Source organism: Falco cherrug, chromosome Z, assembly GCF_023634085.1.
Source record: "Falco cherrug isolate bFalChe1 chromosome Z, bFalChe1.pri, whole genome shotgun sequence".
NCBI lineage: Eukaryota > Metazoa > Chordata > Aves > Falconiformes > Falconidae > Falco > Falco cherrug.
In genome coordinates, this window is record NC_073720.1 from 37744933 (window position 1) to 37768685 (window position 23753).

The following is a 23753-nucleotide window of genomic DNA, read 5'->3' on the forward strand; positions in this document are numbered from 1 at the left end:
ATAGGCTTCTCCTTACAATCTCAGTGGTCTTTTTCCCTTCGATTTCTGTATTTGAGTACTCTCACATGAAAACATGTTAGTTCATTTCCTATTAATACAGTTTGCAACTTCTAGTATCTTAATTGTTCAAGAATCAACAGTACCAGGTTCCATTTGACCACTGATAAGAATCATTAAAAAACTCCACACAAAAGTCAACTTTGTAAGCAATATCTTGTTCATTTCTAAGCAGAGACTAGAACTGCAATATGGACTGCACAGGCTTGAATTTGAAGAAAATACACAAATTTCTGTACAGAAATTTCCAGCTTGTACATAAACACTTTTTTGGCCCTGTCTTCTAACAAGCTTGTTTACAAATTAGAGGACATTCTCTTTGTAACTTAATACTGCAGGGAAGGGGAGGGTTGTCTTTTCTATATATATAAAATAAAGGAAGAGGTGTAAAATAAATTTCCATAGAATTGCACAGGTTAAAATGGCCTTCTGCTCAAAGCAGGTTGTTCGGGGCCTTGAAGCTGTTTTTGAGTATCTCTGGTAGTGGAAATACCACAGCCTACAAGGGACAGCTATTCCAGTGGTTACCCACACTCATCATAAAAAGTTTTCTTCTTGATATCAAGTCAGAATTCCCTGTGTTCCAGCTTGTGTCCCTCGCTCTTCATCCTACTACTGAGAAGAGCATGGATGTTTCCTCTACACCCACTACCTATTAGGTCTTTGCAGACAGCAAGATGTCCCTTCAAGTACTCTCTTCTCCAAGCTTAACAAACCCGGTTTTCTCATTTTTTTCTCATATGTCATATGCTGCAGCCACCAACTCCCCAGACTCACTCCAGTGTGTCAATGTCTTCCTTGTCCTGGGGAGCCCCAAAACAGACATAGTGCTCTAAATACTATCTCAAAGTGCCAAACAGAGCACAATAAAACCATAAAAATATACCAATGTGTATGCTGCCATGCAAGCCCAGAAGCACAGGGTGTTTTACACCTTCCAGGTAGAAGGCAGGTCTATACCTTCCAGGCAGATACATCTAAAACTATGTTTAACTCAAACACAGTCAGTCAGAAGCCATGTCATCTTTTCTTGGCATTAAGCTATAAAAGGAGTATCACTCCAAATGGGCAAAATCCCCAAAACGCACGCTATGAAGAATAAGGTACAGGTCACTGGGAGAACACTGAGTGCAAAAGAACATGGCAAGTGCTGCCTTACCCATATATTGCTTCATCTTCAGGGCTAGGTTTAAGAATTGTTCTTGTAACTGCTTTTGGTTGAGACACTGTATGTAAAAAAGCCAACAGAAGTTACTGAGCTAATAAAAAAGTTATAAACGGCAGCAATTTTTAGTTATCAGATAGCAAGCAAACCCCTCCATGCCAAAGATTAATACAGATTTAAATGTCAAGCATCTCTCTGACTAGAATGGATTTTTCCCCTTTTTTTTAATTCTTGAAAAAGAACAAAAAGGTCAAGGGAAGGATACACAACCCTTTCAGGCAAGCCAGATCAGACTTCAGGAACAGCTTCATTTGGCTGCTTAGAGCAACAGATTACAGTAGATGCTCTAGGAGAGTACTTGCTTTTTGAGGTGGCAATTCTAGTAAGCAACAAGCAACTGCCTTCAAATAATCTCAGGTGTTTCTTCTCTCTCTGCACCACAGAGCAAAGACAGGCCTCTGTGTGTCAGGATGGGATTGGCATGAAGAGTATACTAGATATGTAAACCTAATTAGGGGAGTGCCCATTCTGTGGCCAGGGAAAAAAAGCACAAACCAACCAAACAAAAAACAACCAAAACCTTCAAACTAACCTTCTGTGTCATCTTGGTACTTCAGTTCTTTGCTTGTGTCTGCAACTGTAACAGCAGAAGTAGCAATGTCACCAGTTGATTTGAATGGTGTAGGCATTGCTCCCATCCTGGACAACCTACAGGATGGGTCATCTTTTGCACTAAAAGAAAGAAGAAAAGAAGTGTAGTGAAATCAGATAAGAATGACACTTATTTTAAGAATTTCTTTGACAAGCATTAGGAAAATGGACTAGAAAAGACCATTTCTTACTTTGTTTTTTCCTTCAGCTTTTCATTGGATGAATGTGACTCTAGATCAGAATGATGTAATCTGTCATCTTGAGGGGAGAATGATCTGTTTGACTCTATTTCAGAAATGTCTGTAAAGAGAGCAGCAAATCAAGAAATGCAGGATTTGTTTAAACTATCTGCATGTCTGATCACCATATTTATTTATAAAGCATTCACATATAAGACGTGCTGAACATTTAAGCCTACTGCTGTTTCAAGCTGGATTTGACTTCAGAAAGCGCTGTATGCCTTTCAGTGCTTCCAGCTTCACATCCCCCTGAAATATTTCAGGAAGGTTTCACACAACCTTTAGGAAAAACACTCATTTCACAACTACATTGAGCATACCATACACTCATTAACTAGTTAGCAGCCTTTTATTTAAGGTGTCATGGAAGTTCCCAAAGAGATGACCTTCACATTAGCAGTTCTCACATCGTTGCTTTTCAGTGACAAAAGAATCAGAATAGCCCTCAGACTTGAACTGTATCTCATTCTTCACAATACATTCTTCTACAAGAAGTTGCACCCAGTATTCTGACATCAGAGAAACAAATATCTTGCACTAAACAACCCTGCGCCCCCTAAACATCCTGAGCCCTTCCCAAAGCAAGATTAAGTTGAGAGATATAGCTCATATACTGTGAGAGATCATTTGTACAGGATATATACTGGAAATAGAAAACAGTTGTGCAGGGGGACTGAATTTCCTCACCCTGACATTTTTTCCTCTCATGTTAAACACAGTCATGAATGTTAATGCCCTCAGAAGAAGAAACCAGTCCAATCCACTTGTTTTTAAAACTGAAGTACTTTGTTAAAGCAAATGACTTGCTTGTTCCAAGAAGTAAGATTGATTTTGCCAGATCAACATTGCTTCTTCTATCTCTGCCCCTGTCCAAAATGTAATTATATAATTACTACAACATTATTTTTTCACCTAAAAGAAGTAGCCTTGATGCTGAATTGGCTATTACTTTGGTTTGTTTGTGTTAGGTTATTTTTTGTTTGTTTGAAAGAATCCTAGTACCACTCCACCACAGCAAAAACACTCTTAAGTTCCATTCTGTCCCTGCACAGAGTCCAGAACTTTTTATCCACATTAAACCTCACCATCCACTTCTGAGTCACTGTCGTTCAATGAAGGAATGTTGAGCAGTGTCTGCTTTCTGTCCCTGAGGACAACCAGCTGGAGCTTTCCCCGTGACTTCTCAATCAATTTTCGGGCATCAGCTAAAGACATGTTCTCTGTCACTGTACCATTGATCTGGACATAAAAAGGCAACAATAACACTGTAAGTAAACAAACAAGATATATTGTGTTCAACTTCAATAGTAAGTTTCACTATAACATGACTTATGCCAGAGCAACCACAATAACAAGTGCCTGCTAAACTGTAAGCAGTATAACCAGAACAGACCTTGAGAATGATATCCCCTTCATGAAGGTTGCCATCTTTGGTTGCTAGGCCAGTACGGGTCATTTCTTTTATGAAGATCTGACTTCCAAGCCGGAGACCATATTCTGGAATCAGGGATATAATCCACTGTAGCTTAGAAGATGAGTGAAGATGTATTTTTTTAAAACTACAAAGTGTACAAACAGCAGACCCCATTACACCACAAGAAAAGAAAAAAAAGAAATGTGGACCTAGTAAACCCACTTAACCCTAAGCTAACTCTCCAATTTCTGTCCAGTCACCACAGTAAAAACAAACAGCAGACCAAAACTACAGATGGACACAACAGCAGAACAATGCCTTTGTTCTGGAGGTGCTTATTAAGGTGCTGGATTAGATTCTGTCTCTATCATATTTTGCATGACATAGAAAGGGAAAAGGGTCAAAAAGCCCTAATAGAAGTGATGGGGTTTTTTTACCCGTTTGTCCTATCTGTACACCAGAAACTTTCACAGTTGCTTCAGGCAAAGGATTAACCCCATCACCATCACCTTTTTCCCCTTTGATTCTAGCTACTTGGATCAGTGTATCTGTTACTCAAAAAGAAAGGTAACACTCTTAAAACACACACATCCTAGAACAGAAAAGTAAAGAAAAAGTCACCTGCTCCTAATAAATCACATTTGAGCAAGTTTGCAGAATATCCATATGAATGGTAGAAATTATTATGGAATTACTAACTAAACATAAAATTGAACAAAGACACCTTAAATTTCTCCTATCTGAAATCTCCTATCCTATCTTAAAATTCACCTATCTGCATTATTTTTACAAGTGGAAACATTATATGCAGTGGAAGAACAGGAAGGAGGGAAAGGGATACTTGCCAGAGTCAATGAAAAAATAGGTTAGCTCCTCCTTTCACAGTTCACATGACCAGAAAATTCTTCCAAATCACAACAGGGCAATTATAAACAAATCATCACCCAGAAAACCCCCACAAACTACCACACCCTCCCCCAAAAAAAGCCCAAACAGAAAAGAACCCACAACCTAATCTCAGATATGCTTTATAGCACAAGAGTCTTTATTTCACAGCACACAAAGACTGGGCTTTTGGCTTTCATTTACACACTCCAATACACAGCAAGGAAAGTCTGTTTCAGCTGTTACTATTTCAATATTCTATAACTGTTCTGAAGTATTCAGAACCAAACAATCCTTGGAACCAATTTAATTATTAATATTAATTAAGTTAATAACAATATAATATTATTATATTAAATTTTATGTAATAAGGAAGAAGTAAGAGCACTACTAAAGGCAGAGTCTGCTCTTCACCCTTTGTAGCTGACCCTTTTGTTGATGTGCCAAATGTAATCTGAATCACTATGAGATCCATGTTTCCAACCAAAACCAGAACAACAGGGCGCAGAAAATGGAAAACCAACTGATGCAGTGTCTCGAAAAGACTTAAATTATGTGGGTGAACAGTTCTTTGTTCAAGGGTAAAGTTGAAGGTGCTGGGGGAAAAAGCACTCCAACCAGCCAGGAAGAATGAAAAAACAAATTAAGCGATCAGTTAGAAAACTCGACATTTAACCTGTAAAAGCAGAGAATATTCAGCTCCTCTCCCTCCCCCACCAAAATAACATGCTGTATTAAAAGACAATTTGTCTCTTCCCCTACTATACCTACCTTCATTATGTCTGCCTTTTGTTAAGAGAACACTGATAGGTCCATTCTGATCCTGCAGTCCTAGGTACTCACGCTGATGGCGTATTTCAGGCGAAGGACTTCGGGAACAAAGCCTATCCTGACTTCGACTCCTCACTTCCCTCCCATATCTAGGATCAGGTTGAGATCCACGACTATAACTGGGTGGGCTATAGTTTCCCCTGTAGTCCTGTTCATAGCCACCATCCCTGTCAATGCTCCTTCCCCTGCTCCGATCTCTTCTATAGTCTCGATCCAAGCTCCTATCAATACTCCTACCACGACTTTGATCACGGCTGTAGCTGCATTCCCTGTCACGGTCTCTGCTTCGGTTACGCCCTCTGTCTTGTTCATCTCTATAGCTCTGATCCAGGCTGTTTCCCCAGCTTTGGCTGCGCCCTTCATTGCCACTATACCAGCTTCTCTCACTATAGCCACTTCGAGCACTTTTGCCATCAAATTCTGCATGGTCATCCATTACGTCTAAAGCTCTGTCTTCATAGTCAAGGGAGGGGCTTCTCTTCAGTGCGGCAGCCTGCACTTTCCTTGGTCTTTTCACTACCTGTTCAATGCAACACAAAACAAAAAACTCTCCAATGGTCAGAATGTGAAATTTAACAGATGAATACTCTTCACACTTTGAACAGAGGTTGGGGGGTCGGGGAACAACAACAAAAAAAAAAGAAAACCAGTGTTCCATTTATAGAACAACCATTCAGTTAGGTTTTTTAGATGTGAGATGGGATGATTATGAATTGGGATGATAAAGAACAGTACAAGAATTTAAAAAAAATTTATTAGATCAACAACCACATTCTTCTTACCTCTACAAGAGTGAGAAAAATTATTTTTTTTTTTATTTTTCTAGATGACTTCTAAAAATTGGACAAGCCACCAAAAGAGAGAGTTGTGGATGCCTTTCTCAACTAATGAAAGCCAATCTAGACAGCAAATTCTCGGACAAGAGTCTGTGTAAGCAGAACATCATTTGCCTCACAAAACTTCCATTTTTTCCAACTACGACATTCAGTAAAATTAGAGAGTGAGGACATACATTTTATTCCCAGCTTTTCAACAGGATAACTTTGTGACAATGTTGTTTAATTTCCATGTTTCACCTGTAGAAACTTTGTCTTTGCTTTATTTACTTTATACATTCCACTGGGCAAAGGCTTGCTTTGCTTTGTGCATTTATAGCACACTTCATAGAAGATAACCAAATCTTGACTGGTTGCACAGGTACATACCCCTGTAGAGTGAATACATTTGTAATTTACTTACAATGGTGGCCACTTTTCCACTTTTCCTAAGTTGCTGGACTGCAAAAGAATGTGGAACATCTTCCATTGGGGTCCCATTAACTATGACCACCCGATCATTTTCTCTGGAAGAGGAGGAGGGACAGAAAAAGAGACAAAAAAAAAAAAAAAATATTAAGAGGAGTCTTCATGAAAACACCAGAACAACAAAGACTTTTTTTCAGGGGGAACCTATGGATTCCATTCACTTTAACAGGCAGTTCTGCTTAAAAACTGTTATACAAACACTAAGATACCTGAATACTAGAAGAAGCTTTCAGTATGTTTAAAAATTAGACTTTGAGTAGCAGTGTGTATCTTTCTACATGTATATGTCCGGCTTTCTACATGTACATGTCCGGCTTAAGTACCTTGCCATAATGTCAAAGAAGATTTTGTTTTTTAAAGAATATTTGTGATGACCATTAAAACTTTTTTTAGTGCTTTCAGAACTCTGAGTCTTTGACACGTAGTGCTAGATATTTTCACACAACATAGAAATTTCAAGAGAGCTTCAAACAGCAGCAGTCATACCAGTATTCAGACAAAACTTGACAAGTACTACTCTAGTACACTTTTCTTAAAGACTGGTGTTCAGGTCTTATCTACTGTGAAGAAAGATGATTGGGGAATAAAAAACCCCAGCTCCAAACTATAATACACAAAGTCCTCCCTACCCTCAAACACAGGCCAAAAGAGATTACTAACTTGTGTATTCAGACCTCCTGTTAGTCAAATAGATCAGTAAGACTTAACAATTAAGTCACCTGCAGGAGACTGCCCCATAACACATGATTAATTAAAAAAATATCTTCCAAAAAGGCATTTCAGAGCAAAAACTGCAGGAGACTAAAAAAAAAAAATATAAAAAATCTACCTCTTCTTGTATTAGCTTATTCTGGTGACCACTCAGTAACCTTAACCGTCAGAGCATTAGCTCAACTGATCACTGGTTAACGTGCCATTTTCTGCTAGATAAAAGAAATCTTTAGTATTCATTATTTTCTCTTCACTGTAATCAAGTCACATCACAATCTTCTTTTTAAATAAGAAGATTACATACTGTAAAGCTCTCTTTGTAAGGTACTTTAACTCCTGAATGATTTTTGTGCTTCTCTTTATAACCTTCCAATTCCTTTTACTGAATGCTGGAACAGCACACTGTATTCCAGTATCAGTTTCATCTGGGCTTTACGTGAGAGTTAAAATAGCTCTCTTCACAGTCCACACCTCCAAAGGCGGTATCAAACTTAATGCTGTAACACTACATCAAATGCTCAAATTATTTATGCTCACTCTATCTTAGAAAGGATTGCAGGATTCTAATTCCCCCACACTCTGAACGCTAGGCCTATGTTCCTTAGTTTGTTGGAGGAACAGCTTTACTTTCAGTTTTCTTCAGAATGTGTTTTGTCTGAATGTGCCTGAATTGCTTGGTACTGCCTTGTCATCAACAATGTACATAAAATCTTACATAATTTGTGGACATGTTTTTACTCCCAAAACACAGGTTGGTTATGGAACAGGGTGGACAATAATGGTGTTGGGCTTTTTATCCTGGATTTCAATAATTACTCCTGTGACAGTCTTTTCATTATGTCACCAAAAATTAATGTTTAGCAAAATAGCCAGAATCTACTCTTCTGAACTACTGTTACTGAAGAACTTTGGCATTCTTGCAAATTGTCTAGTCCTCACTGGGTATTGCAGGTCAAAGGACGAAAAAGTGATCAGCAGTGGGCTCAAAACTGTTTATCTTAGCCTGCAGATTTAAAATTACTTGATGACATCCATGACAGATGCTGCCTCACCAAGAATAAAGTTACCAGGAGGACTACAGAAACACTTCATTCCAATATTTTTTTCTTTCAAATATGAAATAAAATATTTAACAAACACTTTTGTTCATCTTCCTTCCTTAGTTATTGCTCCTGACACCTTGGGAGCCAAGACCCTTCTGTGGACTGCCTTAAGCCATTCTCTTTAAAACTAGTAATTGATCACTAAATGTGTTTCCTGGGGGAAGGACAGCAATGATGTTGTAAGATACTAAGTATTTCTACTGTTTCTTTAAAAGACATTTACTTTCTTACAAAACAGCAAATAAAAACACCTCTGGGTGGCTGGGGTTTATTTTTTATTTATTTAAAACAGACATACAGGTTTTCAAGAGGGCATCAAATCTTGAGTGGATTAAATCACCAGGATTTCAGCCAAGCCTATCTGAAGGTTTTATGTATTCTACATCGCTGCCCCTCAAAATATGCCACACAGAAAAACATGAAATTGCTTACTGAAGTAATCCATCTGCTGGACCACCTGGGAGAACATCTGAAATGACTATCGATGTTTCACCATTTTCAAAGTGAGGGTTATCTCTGCCGCCAGAAACTGCAATCCCAAATCCTCGTTTTGAATCCTTTACAACAAAACCAGATACAACAAAATTCAATTCCATACATAGAAATTTTGACAGGAAGAAAGAAGAGTAATGTGAATGTTCCTGTGATCGCACTCTACCAAGATACTATTTAAAATATGGTAGTTGTGTGCAGACAGTTGCAGAAATACACAGCAGCTCTAGATTTAAAAAGGAATGGGTTTACAAATCCACGTACCAAGACATGTTTCTGTGTTCCAAAACCTCAGTCTGCAGACTGTGATGGTTAGCAATTAAGCAAAGGACTCACTAACTTAGCCTGCATTCTGCTCCACCATCCCACTGGTTATTCATACCAAATTTATTGTTAGGGAAATCTGTTTTATTAGTGATGCTTGGGAAACTGGAACAGCTTTTCCAGGATCTCATCTTCATTATGACTGCCTATCTAGTTTGGAATAACTACTTATGCCTCAATCAAACTAAACAAGTTCATGGCTGATTACAAAAGCAAGCAATGAACTTGTGAACTCTATAATTATCTGCTCTTATAATCAACTATTTTAAATATGTATTTTATGTCATCATAGACATATCAGATCCGTAAAAGCCCTCAGATGGCATTCATAACATCAGGAAAATACTTAATAGGGTGCAAAGGAAGCATGTCATGTACTAGACCTGAAAACTGTTAGCGCAAGTCAATTGCAGACAACGTGCACAAAACCATACATTTTGTTAAACACACAGGTTTAATTTTATCAACTATTTTACATACACCTCCTATTACTGTAAAATACCTATTGTGCTACATCTAAACAAAATGTTTTAAGGCACTGGTGAAGTAATACACCAAATCAAAGAAGTGCTTTTCCCCAAATTCATGCTTCAGTGTGTGTAATTCATCACAAGCCAGCTCGCTCATGCTCCACTAAAATCAATCTTCAGTGATTATTTCTTTGAGGAGGAAAAGAGCAATGTTTGGTTTGGGGTTTTTTTATAACAGCACTTCACTTGTTGTACCTTAGTTTTACAGGAAGTAGTTTGATGCTTCAAGCCAAAACAATACAGAATTCAAAATAATGGTAAAATTAATTGGTTGGTAGCAGCTGATGCAGCAAGTCCAACAGCCATTTGCCACTTCAGCAGTATATGCCTGTCTCTGAGGCAAAGTAGTAATGCTCATTTACATGATATTCAAAATCTGAAAAGTTGAAAATTACAGGAACCAAGCTCTGCTTCTGCAATATTTCTCCTGCCTACCCTCTGTAACCTGAAAAACAACCCTTTCTCAACAATTCAGCACGTAAAACAGGCTGTGTAGGAAAGATGGCTATTTTACCTGGGGTCATCAAGTGGAATTCACTGCAGAACATGTAAAAAAAAAATCTAAGCAGCACAGTACAGGTCGTTCACTGAACTCAGACCATCAGAACACCGGGGAATGCCACCACCAAAGTACACATCCTGTGCCATGGTGTGGCAGCCCAGACATGAGAGAACTCAGAAACAGGGAGCCTACTTTCTTTAACACAAAAGCTCTCTAAATACTGAGATACTTCCTCTTTTCTGAAAGGAGTTGTTAAAATTGACATCTATAATCCATGTATTTTAGGAATTTTGAGGACAGTAGTTTTCTACTAGATTCTGTATTGGTAGATGTTAAAGTATATTTTAAAAAAATATCAGTGGGCTCATGTTCAGTGATTATTATAAAGCTTTGACATTAACCATAATTGCTTGATAGAACCATCTGCTTTGTCTTTAAGGTTATTCAATGATGAATTTAGCTATGTGGCTGGTACGTGGTATATTGTACTGTCATTAAAAAGACCAAACAGTAGCAAACATAGCACTTAAATTGTTAATTTAATTTACTCTTAACATTAAAGAGTCACACTATTGTATGAGTAACTAGCAACTAAGCTCTAAAATGAAAAACACATCTGATTTGGACAACGAATTAATCCTATTCTAAACTCAGACATGCTAATGACATCTATTGTAAAACATACTTAGACTAAACCAGTGCTTGAATATTTGAAAACTAAAAATATAACATGCACTCACTCACCTTTTGTAAGGTCACAGTGTACTGTTCCCATATCAGCTCTTCCATGCCTGGGGCCTGTTGCACACAGAAACCAATAGTAAAACACAAAGCATACAACTATCTAAATTACAATGTGAAATACCCCATTAAAACACAGGTATAAAAAACACATGTGCACTCTAATAATTTGGTTGAGTTAGTATGAATTGTATGTATGTCAATTGATGATTATTTTTCTTTAAAAAGGCAACAAATATTAATAGGTCTAGGGTGGCAGAATCCCTTCACATTTCACTGATTTAACAGCTCATTCTGATTTTCTGAAAAAGTCTTATTCAGCAAAAGCATTTAATTCAGATTACAATAGCATTCTACAGCTCCAATTCAAATAACACACAAAATACTTAAGGAAGACCTCTCCATTCCAGTATGCAATAAGATTAGCAGTTGAAACTGAGGTTTTCAAAATGAACTAGCCTTCACATCTTTGGCTTCTTGTTCACATAGATTTAACAAAATGTTTCGTCCACTATGAATTGCATAACTGAGTACTGAGGTTCTCTTTAATAAATTAAATTTTACTGGCAAACACAGTCTATCACTATATAGCACTGGTATATCCATTTTTGTGACACTTCTCAGAAACATTTTTTCCATATTTCCAGTTAAAACTGATCCTGAACTGATCAGTTTATCTTACATGACCTAACCTGAAATCTTTCCAACATCACAGCTTAAAATATAATACAGAATAATCACCCAGCTGTGATGCATCATATAGTACACAGCCAGCCCGTTCAGTGTCTGCCCTGTAAAACAAGGAGAAAAATGAACCACAATATTTGACATATTGCAAATATTTCAAAATGCAAAGCATTCACTGCAGAAAAAAATCCAGCCATTGCACATGTACGTGCATGTACATATTCAAGCCATAGCTTTATTTGTTTTTACTGCTAGAAGTGGTCTTCTTTCTTGGGAAGCTAAGAGTATGCTCAAAAAACTGAAGTTCAGACAGAAGCTCAGTTTTGACTTCACAGTCTTTTTAAAGGCATTAAAGGGATTACTGGCAACGAAACCCCAAAACAGTAGACAGAGAAGTGACACAAGAAGGGTATGCCTGTACTTTAAAGCATCCCCCATATTTTCAGAGTAAAAGTCTTCTGGCAGTATACAACTGTTTAGCAAGCTATGGATGCTGTTTCTTGAATGCAAAGAACCTCATGATGTATTCTACCAGTGGGTTCTGAGCTCCTGGGAGGAACTAAGTTTACCTTTTCCATTACACATTTACTGTATTGAAAAACAAACTTCAAATGTAAGTCCTGCTCAGAGTTCCTGAAGGAACATGCAAAACATTCAGCATTCTTACCAGGAATTTTACAGCACTGAACAGTGTTAAATTTCCAGTGCTCTCCAAGAAAATAAACAATGCTTCCCAGTTTTCAGAACTTTTGGGTTTAATTAAAAAATTCATTTAAAATAGCTGGAGGAGAGAATGTCTTACATCAAAAATAACAAAAGTAAGAATTTCCCAGTTTCTACTTGTCTAGATCAGACAAGAACGAATGGCATTTATAACCGTTAGAATTAAAACATATATGTCTTGGGTCAGTGAATTACTCCGCTAAAGCACAGGGTGAAATTATTCTATCTGATATTCCCATTTAACCAGCTGACACCTCCTCATGACTTCAACTAGCTGACACTGAACTGTCTCACTACATACCTTCCCTTACATAAAGAAACTTCCATAAGTAAAAACTTTCTTCTCAACTAAGCACTTTTTCAGAGCTGTTGTGATGCTGCCGTAAATAGAAGTGATCAGGCTTGCTTGTCTGGCATGTATGAAAATGTGTTAAGAATTTACCTACCACTGACCCTTGGCTATGCCATCACTGCCCTGCTTTTCCGTATGATATTTTTAACCTCTTCATCCAGGCTGTGCTAAAGAAGGTCCTCTGTGTCATTTAAATTTCAGTTGACTTCACTGAAGAAAGTTTTAGAAATGAAAAAGTATGAAATGATTGATAAAATTTGAAGGACAAGCACGTGGGTTCAAATTTTGTAGAAGCAGGAGAGATGGAAAATCTTTCCCATCCTTCTCACTGTATAAAAGCCTTAACAACCTACACGTGTAACAAGAACATTACTTAAATTTGGTTTGCACCTGTATGCAGCTCTTACTGACACTACCTTCCCAGCCAAGAAATACCAAGTCCATCTCTGAGCAGGCAAACACTAAGGCAGACAGGATGAAATTGATGTGGGCTCACAGCGGCATAGTTCCCTTACTCTTCCAGGAACTCTAACACCAGGTCTTTCAATACACTACCCATTAAAGGAAGGCCTGAGAAATGGCTGCTTATTTGTATTCAGTACAACACTGCAGAAAAAGAACTGAGGAAAGCACAGTGAAGATATCGGGGATGGATTTATGGGCATGAAATATTTAAGCATACAGGAATTTCCTTCCAGTAAACTAGGCCTCCCGTGAGCAGTGGCACAAGTAAAACTTCACGCACAACTGGAGAGACACATCGTGTAGTAAATCAAAGCACTGTAAAGTAACAGGGTTAAGTTTATTTTGCTCTGGTAAGTAAGTCTTACGACATCTGGTCACAAAAATAAGTAATATGAGTGGAAAAGAAAACACTGCCTAAGGTGCTTGCAAGATGTTGAACCCGTATAGTATTACCTCATCTGTGTCTAGAAAAAGTTCTTCCTCACAGTATCAGTCACTTTCTCAGGTACTTTTTGTGTAAATTTTGGGGATTTATTTTTAGCATGAAACCATAACATTAAACAAAACCTAATTAAATAATTCACTTTTAAATTCATAAGTATTTGTTTCATAAGTAATACATTTTTAGAAACTGCTCCTCAGGAAACTGTTTCCCATTTGCTGTATGCTATATTAGCAGAGGGAAGTACATGGCAAAGTTGATTTTGTGAAACATAATTACCAAGGCAACAGAACTAGTTCTGCCATACTGATGAAGGTATGCATGCTCTGTAACACAGTTTAGAGAACTGAATGATCACCTTGGAAGCCCATAAGGCACAAAACACATCTGTACTCCCTCAAATCTCTAAGCAATAATCTCTTTAACATTATAAAATGTACTGCTGCTTGCCGTTGCCACAATGCTAACCCACACTGACAGATTAATGGGGAAGAGAAGACTGAGAGGAAGGGAGAGACTACAAATGTTACAAATCATTAGTTGAGGACTTGATCAAAACTAAGATTGAAGTCTCTACCACAACTGTGAAATTCCTGTACTCCATGTCTAATAATATAACCTTCCTCTGAATGCATCAAGTGATGGGTTACAAAAAGCCTCCATCACCTTGCCAATTTCTTCATACATCATCTGTAAAGGAAACACAAAGGGATCCTGAGAAGCCTGCACATCCCTTATAGGATCACAATTTCACTGCAAGACAGCAGACCAAAACACTGGAGAAAGGCATGCAAAATGGTTAAGAACCCCACCTCCAGTCAGTTACTAATACCAACTGTTTTGCAAGTCTACCCAGGTTTCATATAAATAGCAGGCTACCTGCAGTAAATGCAAATTACTGTAATTAGCTACTCTAAATTCATTAGTGACTAAAGTCAGTCCATTTCTAATTAGAACACAGTAGTCAGGATTTGTTTAAATCTGCCTAATGCTCATATACCAAAATGACAGGTGCTTTCTACGTACCCAAAATAGACTGCTTAACAGAATCTTTGGCAGGAAGAGCTAAAATTGTCTGTGTACTATGAACAGGCAGCTGTTGCAACTCTCACTGACAGTCATCAGAGATTTATACAATTACTTGCTACTAAGAGATCACCAATGACAACTTCATTCACCCTGAAAGAAGAGCAAAACCAGAAGATCTGCCACAATAGTTATCTGGCTACAAAAGTGAGTTGGAGAAGGGAGGGATATATGAAGGGAGGGGTGGGGGGAAAGACTTGGAGCAAGATGCAACAAAAAGCAACTCACGTGCCCTTTCAAAATCCCCAACTTTTTGACTGCATGTGACCACATTCTCTGCAGAGCTTGAGCTGTCTTCATTGTTGCAGGATATAATCTGTGAGGGGACGCCGTACATCCCTGTCTTTTCATCTGTTTCCACCACTCAACACGGTTATGTAATTCTAATACAATAGTGGCCTACATACTCGAACAAATCCTGCTGTCAGTTTCACACAGAAACACATTAAAACCACAGTAGGGAAATCTACCAGGAGTTTAACTAACTCTCACTTTGAGTCCCCAGTAAAAAGCAGTCCTGTAATCTTATGTTTTTTCTAAAAAAATAAGCATCAGAAACAGATTGATCTGTAGCAAGTTGTTCTTCCAAACACATATGCATTCACTTCACCAGGAACCCACTTGAAACTTTTAAAGGAGAAAATGCTTAAGAGCAACACTGCAGATTATTTGAAAGTTCATGTTCTGACTATAATATAGTCAAAATCACCACTTGACTCCACTATCTTGAGTAACACTATTGTTTATCAGCCTCTATCAAGTCTTAACAAATTAACTGCTGAATCCAGGAAGTCCTTACACAGAAATAACTGTATACATGTGACTAATCCCTTCAACAGCACGTGTAAAACTACATACAAACACTTGAGGAACTGTGGACTTGGCTCCAGCAGGCAAAAAGGGAAAGAGAAACAAAATTATAACAGCCACAAGTAACAGACACTCTGTCTGCCCTTGAACATTTAGTAAGATATTTGTCAGAATAATAAGCTAATCATACAGCCAAACAGATTACTTCATTGGAGAACAGGTCAAGCCATCAGTTCCGTCTATGCTGCATGAATGCTTTAGGGAACATTTTCTCTAGACTTAAAGTAAGTTTCACAAGCAGGGAACAGATAGAAACACATGCCAAGTTCAGTACACAATCCTAACCAAAACCTCCATCGGTAGATTGCATTTTTCATTACTGGAACAGTTTTAACTGCTGAAGAGTAAGAATTCAGACAGCAGCGGACAATGTGGAATGGCTGTTTGGGTTTTTTGGTTTTTTTTTTTTAGATTTTTCCATTTAAAATCAAGACTGAATTCAATGTCCTGTGTTTCAGCTGTGACCCCACCTCTGCACTAGCCAGCAGAACTAGGACGAACACAGACTTGCACCTTCAGTGCTGAGCCGCTGAGGGCGAACCCTGTTCAGCCTGCACTGGGGGTGACCAGAAGCACATTGATACCAGCCTCTGACTGGGGCTTCCCACTTCCAGAGCACAGGGTGGATGCAAGTAGTTTAAGACAGTCATTAAATTTTGGTCAAAATAGTGTAGAATACCCCTGAACATTTCTAAAGAATAAAACTTCACTTGTCTAAACAGACTCACATTAACATCTTCCAAAACAGCGTCTTCAATTTATTTATTTTTTTTTTTCAAAAACCAGCAGGAAGTAGAAACAAATGTAAGGAAGTACTTGAGACTTTTCTAGCCCTGTCTTAGCAGTCCTGCTTTCCTCTTCCTTGGCCTGACAAAGCTTCAACAGCATGCCAAATTCAGAAATATCACCAAAAGAAGATGGTGATGACATGGAGAACAAAAATGGTGAAACACTGTCCATGAGCAAGGACAGCTCCTTGGTTTTGGACTGTCTTTTCTCTAAAGGAAAGTGAGAAAGACAGATGGACTGACTCCACCAAAATTTAAAAGGAACCTGAAAGGAATCTTTAAAAAATAATCAGGAAGACTAGGAACATTACTGCAAATTTTCCTGCATAGTCAGAACAGGAGCTGTGAAAAGATGATGAGTTAACAGAAAGATGAAGGTTTTTGCATTTGGGTATTTCATTTTGGAAGAAAACAAGTGCTTCAGGATAGAAACTTCTCTATTAAATTTTTTAAAGTTAGTTTAAAGAGAAGGATTTTCTTTCCATCTATCAAACAACCCCTGTCCTTTTGACCTTACCTGTATGCCTCTTTACAAAGGGAAAAAGGGACTGTACCCCCAGCACAAGATTACAGACATTGCAAGCCTTTCTCATTTCACACCTATTTGACATCTATTATCCGCAGACATTTAAAACTGAAGCTCTTTTTGAAAGCAAGCTCAGCTCCAATGAGACACACACACCCTGGCTCTTTGTGGGAATCTATTCAGACAATAAAATGTGAATCATGTGGGGAAAAATAAATTGAACGCTAAGTATGATGATCTATTCTATAAACTGGGACTGTGTAAAGAAAAGCAGAGGTTCCAGAACATTCAATAGAGCAACTGCAGAATGTCACAACAAAGCCCTACAGCAGAACACAGCATCTCTCCACTCACCCAGTTGAAGAGCGAGCTTCCTTACCTCAGTAAATTCTGCCCAGCAGAAAAGCTAACTAGAAGTCTTACACCTAGTACTATCTGTTTTGATCTCTTCCTCTCCAGCCAGCAAAGAAAAAGGGTGTTTCCTCACACATAACTTCGATGAGGCTCTGTTAGCAGAAGGGAAAGCTGAAATGGTCTTACTGGCTCCATTACAGACCTGAAACAAAAAAAGAGGCGCCTTTCCCCAGCCCCTCCTGCCCCCTTCACCTGCTACTATGGACTTAAGCATAAAAACCTTGAAAGCTGCATCCAGGTTTTCCCTAAAGACAGACTCCTATACTGAAGAAGATCAAAACCTTCAAGCTTCACTGAAAGACACCCACCTGTAAAGGATGGGGTCAGAAGCTTTTCTAGCCACTGACAGGAGCAGGCAAGTGGAGACACTCCAGAGCCCCACCAAGATGTCAGCAGCATAACTGGTCTCAAAGACCACATAAATTATCAGAGGATTCAGAAACTGCTCTCACATGTTACCTGCCTGCATAAAGGCAATTTATGAGAAACAGAAATGGATGGTCCTACATTTATAGGCAAAGACACTGATCCACTTGTTTCTGGGGAGTCCACAAGGGATTCCCTCAACAAGCAGTGGAGGCCGAGTGAAATGAGAAGTAATCTGTACAAAGTGTGTGATGTGAAGGTCCACATCTTCTCTTTTTCAGCTGTAGGCTGTATCCTACTAGGCTATTAAAGATGATTAGGAAAAGATGATCACATAACACAAGCCACATATCCAGAGCCAAGTATTCTTAATTAACATAGTGAAAAATGACTGAAGAGGAACAGGACCTTTACCAGGCCTTTCCCCTGCAGTGAGGAAGGATGCTCAAGCCACTCTGAAGTGAGACGGCTCCAACTGAAAGGTTTTCATTAAGTATCTGTATATGATACACCAGAGCTTTGATTAGGATCTAGCAGGATGAAAAAAACTATTCACCTGTGGATCTTTTGCAATACAGCCAGCATCTCACAAAAAAGGAGGAACCTTGTTTTCTACCAATATTAATTCAGGGAAGTATTTCCTATTTTTTTGTTTAGGCTCCTGCACCAATGCAGCAACCTCCAGAAAAGCAACAAATTGTCCTGAAAAAAGATGGTTCCCAGAATGATGAGTGGCTCAGATTAAAAGCAAGTGATATAAAATGGTTTGCAAAAAATATCCACTAGGAATAGCATGCATTTGCTCTTCAAAAAGGCAGAAACTCTCTTGCCCGCCCCCCCCCCCCCCCCCCCTTCCTGGGGTCATGAGGGAAGAACACATTTAAGAGACAACAACCTGTAAAGAAATCATCAGTTCAAGTACACATTCATTCACAATCAAGTCAAACCAAGATGGCTATTAACATCAAGACGGTTATATTATCAGGATGCAGGAAGTTTAAAAAAACCAAGAAGTCACATACTGTGCAAGTAAGTATACCTCTGCACCAGAATGACAGCTTCTGAGGGAGAACAAAACTTTCATGTAGAAATGAGCTGTGCAGACAATCCTTTCTTCCCTTTCCCTCCAATGCAGAATTATCAGTTAGATATAGCCTTTGCTTTCTCCCAAATTACTTGAGAAGACTGCTAACAGGGCAAAGGTATTCTGCTTGTAACAAACACATTCATCAGCAACCTGGTCTAGTGGAAGGTGTTTCTGTCCCTGACAGGGGGGTTAGAACTAGATGATCTTTAAGGTCCCTTCCAACCCAAACCATTTTATGATTCTGTGAGTCTATGATGTATCTATCATCAGACTTTGTGTGATAAAGTTTTTTTCCAAAATTCACTTAGAAGCAGTAACCTCAAGATACAAGTTGTCTAAAAAGACCTTTTTACAGAAAATCTAAACTGAGCATAATGTTTCCAATCATTTGTTGTTCATAGATTTGGTAAGTTGAATGTCATTACACAAGCAGACTGTTTTTGAATGCAAAAGAAGTGATGATATAAAAAAACTTTTCTTAATCATATTTAAATTAAAAGCTACACTATTCACTTGCTGCAATTTATAAATTCTATCTACAACAGGACTGGCAAATGTTATGTAAAGTACAACATGCCTATTCCAGGCATTGTAAGATCAATCTTCACTTCTTAAGTTGCATGAAAACTTTTAAAACCATCAAATGAGAACTGTTTACTAGACAGTAATTTACTTCTTTTTAATTTACTTCTTCCAGGAACAGTTTGAATCCAGTGTGACAACAATGCCCATAGTCATTACTTGACACCGTATGCAGCACTATTTCACTATTAATTTTGCTTCCACTTAGCAAAACTACTCCTTAAGAAATACAAAGTGCCAGAGCTGTCAGCTACAGAGCCAAGAACATAACTGAGTTGTCTTGACTTCAAGTCCAGCAACCTGTCCACTGAAACGTGTTGTGCAAGGAAGCACTCAGATTTCCTCCATTTCTGCCAAACAGAAGTCTCCCACCAAAACACCCCTGTAATAGGAAAACAGAGATCAACCTTCTCCCATTGTGGACATTTTAGCCTGCTAACAGATGGGGGAAAATTCCAGGACGGCAGAACTTGCATTCATTTCTCTCTCTCATTGCACTATGACACTCCAAATGCCTTCCAGGCTGCAAACTGAACGAGAATGCACTCCTATACAGAGCTGAGGAGATGAAAGACAACAACACTGTTTACCAGACTATTGAGAATATTAATCAACAACCACATCTAGGTCTTATTTGCATTGTAACCTTGTTACTAACATTCACAGCCTAATGCCCCAGATTTTCTAGTGCACAAAAATTGTTCAGAAAATAAGCCAAAGGAGGTGGGAAAAAAGTTGCATACACACAGAAGGTCTCCGCTGATCTGGAGCTTTGAAAAGCGTGCTTTTTAATTCAAAATATATCACTTGATCCAGCATACAGCATATCAGTAACAAACAATGCTTAAACGTAACAAAGGACATCACACAATCTGCTTATAATAGCAGTCCATGCATTCTTTGAATGGTTCACGTTAATGAAATAGCACCCCCAGCTGAAAGAATTTTTGCAGAAATTTAGCCAAGCACAGGAAAAAACACATCAAAATAGAGGCATGGGATTGGAATTTTGTTGATATTTACTTATTCTGCAATTCCAAAAACCTAAAGGGAATAGCAAGTAACCTGGACACTGAAAAGAAGCCAATAAAGAATATGCCATTAGGCATCCTTTTGCTGGATTACCGAGTAAAGCATATAATCTTTGAATAGTTTTATTTGTTTCAATGCTGTATTAAAGAAACAAATAAAAGTGGGAAGGCTGTACATATAAATATCTGAGTAATGTATACACTAGTGTCTTTGAGGAAAAAAATATGAAAAAAAAAAGGAACCATTTTTCAGAGAAATTTATATCTGTCCATTCCGGTAAGATAATGCCCTAGGAAAAATGTGTTTCCTGTATACTTAAAGCTAAACATTAACCAACTATATGGAAGACCATCAGAAGGTAGGACAAACACTCGGAAACAAAGAAAGGGGAGAACTAGCATTTTCTTTAAACATTTTGAGTTCAAGTCAGAATTCAAGCAGCACCTCCAGGTCCAGTAGTTTTCCAGCCACTCTTCCCCCAGCCTGTAGCGCTGTGTGGGGCTGCTGTGACCCAAGGGCAGGACCCGGCACTGAGCCCTGTTGAACCTCACAGGAATGGCCTCGGCCCATCGCTCCAGCCTGCCCAGGTCCCTCTGCACAGCCTGCCTGCCATCCAGCAGGTCAACACTCCCCTGCAACTTGGTGTCACCTGCAAACTCACTGAGGGTGCACTTGATCCCCTCTTCCAGTTTATTGATAAAGACATTTAACAGGACTGGCCCTAGTACTAACCCCGGGGGAACACCACTTGTGACTGGCTGCCCACTGGAGTAACTCCGTTAACAACTCTTCAGATTTAGCCATCCAGCCAGCAGCAGGGAAATAAAGGCAACACAGAAAAACCAGGAAACTGAAAGTTTCTGAGTGGCTTTAAAGATACTTAAGACTATAAGAAAATACATTCTCCCCTGCTTTTTATTCCATCTTTGATAAAACAACAGATTACTACCCTTATGCATACACTTTACCTTAGTATGTCCTGATAACTATTAACGGGTCGTGTATCTTGTCTGCCTACATTCTAGAAGAAACATTTATAAAGGCTTTTCAGGTGTTAATATAATACTAGGATAAAGTCTGATAAAATAACTATTTTAAGATATATTAATAAAATTGTATTTTTATATACATATATACACATACTAAATATATCTGCCCTGGTAGCATAGAAGAATAGAAAGAAAGCCGGCTTCTTTCCCCGCCCCCCGCCCCCATTCGTGTTGCATATTGAAAAGGCATACAAGCACCAGGAGCTGCATTTCCACCTCCTACTGAATTTGCAGGACACTTAGAAGTCTAGAGGAGATCAGCAAAACAAGCAGGAAATCTTGTATTTCAGAAGAAACCCAACAAGTTTTTGACAAATTATTTTTGTGCAATGCAGACAATTCGTGCAAGCCAGTAAAACTTGGGAGCCAAGATTCTAGGTGTACAACTCACCACTAATCCAGAGAGACACTAGATGGTGCAGTGATGCTGCAACTGAGGCTCACACCACTTCCCCCTCTGTCAAAAGAAGTTAAACACTCAGGCTGTTGCTTTGGCACACAACATAGTATTACTGCTCTGAAGAACAAGACTCAATAGTACACAGTATGTTCATTTATTTATTTATTTATTTCTCAAACAGGTTGGCATGAGTGATTTTTATAAATATAATTTCTGTAAGTTAAAAAAAAAATAATCTTAGAAAGGCTTAACATCTTGTTAGGCCAAAATCCTATTTCTACACTTTCAGACTGAAAAAAAAAAAAATTACAGGAAATATGCTGTTAAAGCAAGGTGTTAGATGGCTTTTTTGCCTCTTTAATCTCAGGCACATATCCCATCATCAGTCAAACAGACTGTTCTTTTTCTTTCTCTCTTTAATTTTTTTTAAATTCCAGCTTTATTAGGTTTAAGTGCCTTTCCACTACAATTATTTCAGGAATCAATTGTGCTGCTTATACAAAGCAAATAAACATATTCCCCAAGCAGTTTTATGTTCTGAAAAGAGAGAAACATCTGGTAGTCTAAAGATAAACCATGTATATTACCCATCAGTCACACCAAGACACCACGGAAATGGGCAGTGGAAAAATTCTAAACACGACTTTGAAACGAGTTCTACATGACAGTTACACCTAAAGCTAGAAGTGCTACATTTTAGCACTAACAATAAAAAGGAGAATTATGGTTACGTTTCTGGAGTTAAGCTTTTTTTCCAGACTACCTTTAGCCTGAACACAGGAAGGTTACACTTTCAAGAAGTGTCCTTTAAAGTCCTGGTTTTGCTGACATAAAGGCATGTTTTCTCATTACACCAGAAAAGTCAAGCACCACACACACTCCCCAGAATTCTCTAAAATACATTCACTTATATTTCACAGTACTTGTGAACTCTGCGAGTAAGAGTAACAGTTAAACATTTCAATTTGGTGCGCAGAAATTCCTTAGGATGGTGTGGTGCCTTCTAAAAACTGTGCTACTTACTGAAAATCTATTTTTTTAACATCTGTCTGTTCCCTCTATAATTACTGAAAATGGATAAATGCAAAAGCAGCCACCGGAACTGCTTTGCTGGTATGCTACCAGGAGCAAACGCTTATTTACTTACCAGGGGTGGGAAGAGGGGAATGGTGCAAAGGGCAAAAAGCGGTATTTACCCAGCAGAGTGTAACAAATTCAGAACACGAAACTCAATTTACAACCTTCACATGCTATACAAATTTAAAATATACATGCAAAACTTCTAAACCTTTCTGGGATGAGGTGGAAGACACAAATGGAGTAGTTTACACTTGTTACAGCTGAATTCCTCTGAGCTTAGACGCATACATATGCAAAACAGTACAACATCTCATTACAAACAAAACCAAAGTTTATTCAGAGGGGGGAGGAGGGAGCAGGGAGTGGGAAAAAAAGAAAAAAGAAACTGAATCCAAAACACAGCTGCAAGTTACACAGGTCCTACCTACCGAAAACTCAGATCTCATAAAAATATAGCTTAGATCTATATAAGGAGGAAGTTCCCTCCACTTTTGCCGAACTATAGTTCTGTCATTACCTTGGTGAAACTACGCTGCAATTGTTCCGGTGCTTCCCCCAACAGGAAGCAACCAATTGTTCAAAATTTGTGAGGGAACAGTTTCAAGTGAAATACAACATTGCCATTTTGGGGAAGAAAACAAATCATATTTTGCCCCCGCAAAATTAAACTCTTTTATTTTTTCAAAGACAGTTTCTGTCTCTTGAGAAATAACACCCCCCATGGGACTGAACATTTTTTTAATCAAAGTTCTCTTTCTTTTCACACTTTGCCTCACAGATGGAAGCCAGAAGCTGTTTTTCCCAAGTGTTCTGGGATGTGCAGCACCAGTCCAGCAGAGGTGCATTTATTCTCCC

General features: G+C 38.4%; 1 protein-coding gene across 7 annotated transcripts in view; it reads right to left on the reverse strand.

Annotated features, from left to right (window-relative positions):
• The window catches only part of TJP2 (tight junction protein 2), a 66244-nt gene that overhangs the window by 12905 nt on the left and 29586 nt on the right, over positions 1 to 23753 (reverse strand). For 5 of the 7 annotated variants that reach the window (XM_027811963.2, XM_055699894.1, XM_055699895.1 and 2 more), the window contains 9 exons: positions 10953 to 11006; positions 8793 to 8917; positions 6482 to 6584; positions 5183 to 5762; positions 3506 to 3609; positions 3198 to 3351; positions 2065 to 2173; positions 1815 to 1954; positions 1217 to 1283 (listed from right to left, as the gene is read on the reverse strand). In XM_027811963.2, coding sequence (XP_027667764.2) covers positions 1217 to 1283; positions 1815 to 1954; positions 2065 to 2173; positions 3198 to 3351; positions 3506 to 3609; positions 5183 to 5762; positions 6482 to 6584; positions 8793 to 8917; positions 10953 to 10997 — 1427 coding nt within the window. In that variant the 5' untranslated portion in view covers positions 10998 to 11006. Of the gene's footprint in view, positions 1 to 1216; positions 1284 to 1814; positions 1955 to 2064; positions 2174 to 3197; positions 3352 to 3505; positions 3610 to 5182; positions 5763 to 6481; positions 6585 to 8792; positions 8918 to 10952; positions 11007 to 11690; positions 11741 to 14932; positions 15048 to 23753 lie in introns of those variants that run through there. The other 2 variants (XM_027811961.2, XM_027811962.2) reach the window with 2 other exon arrangements.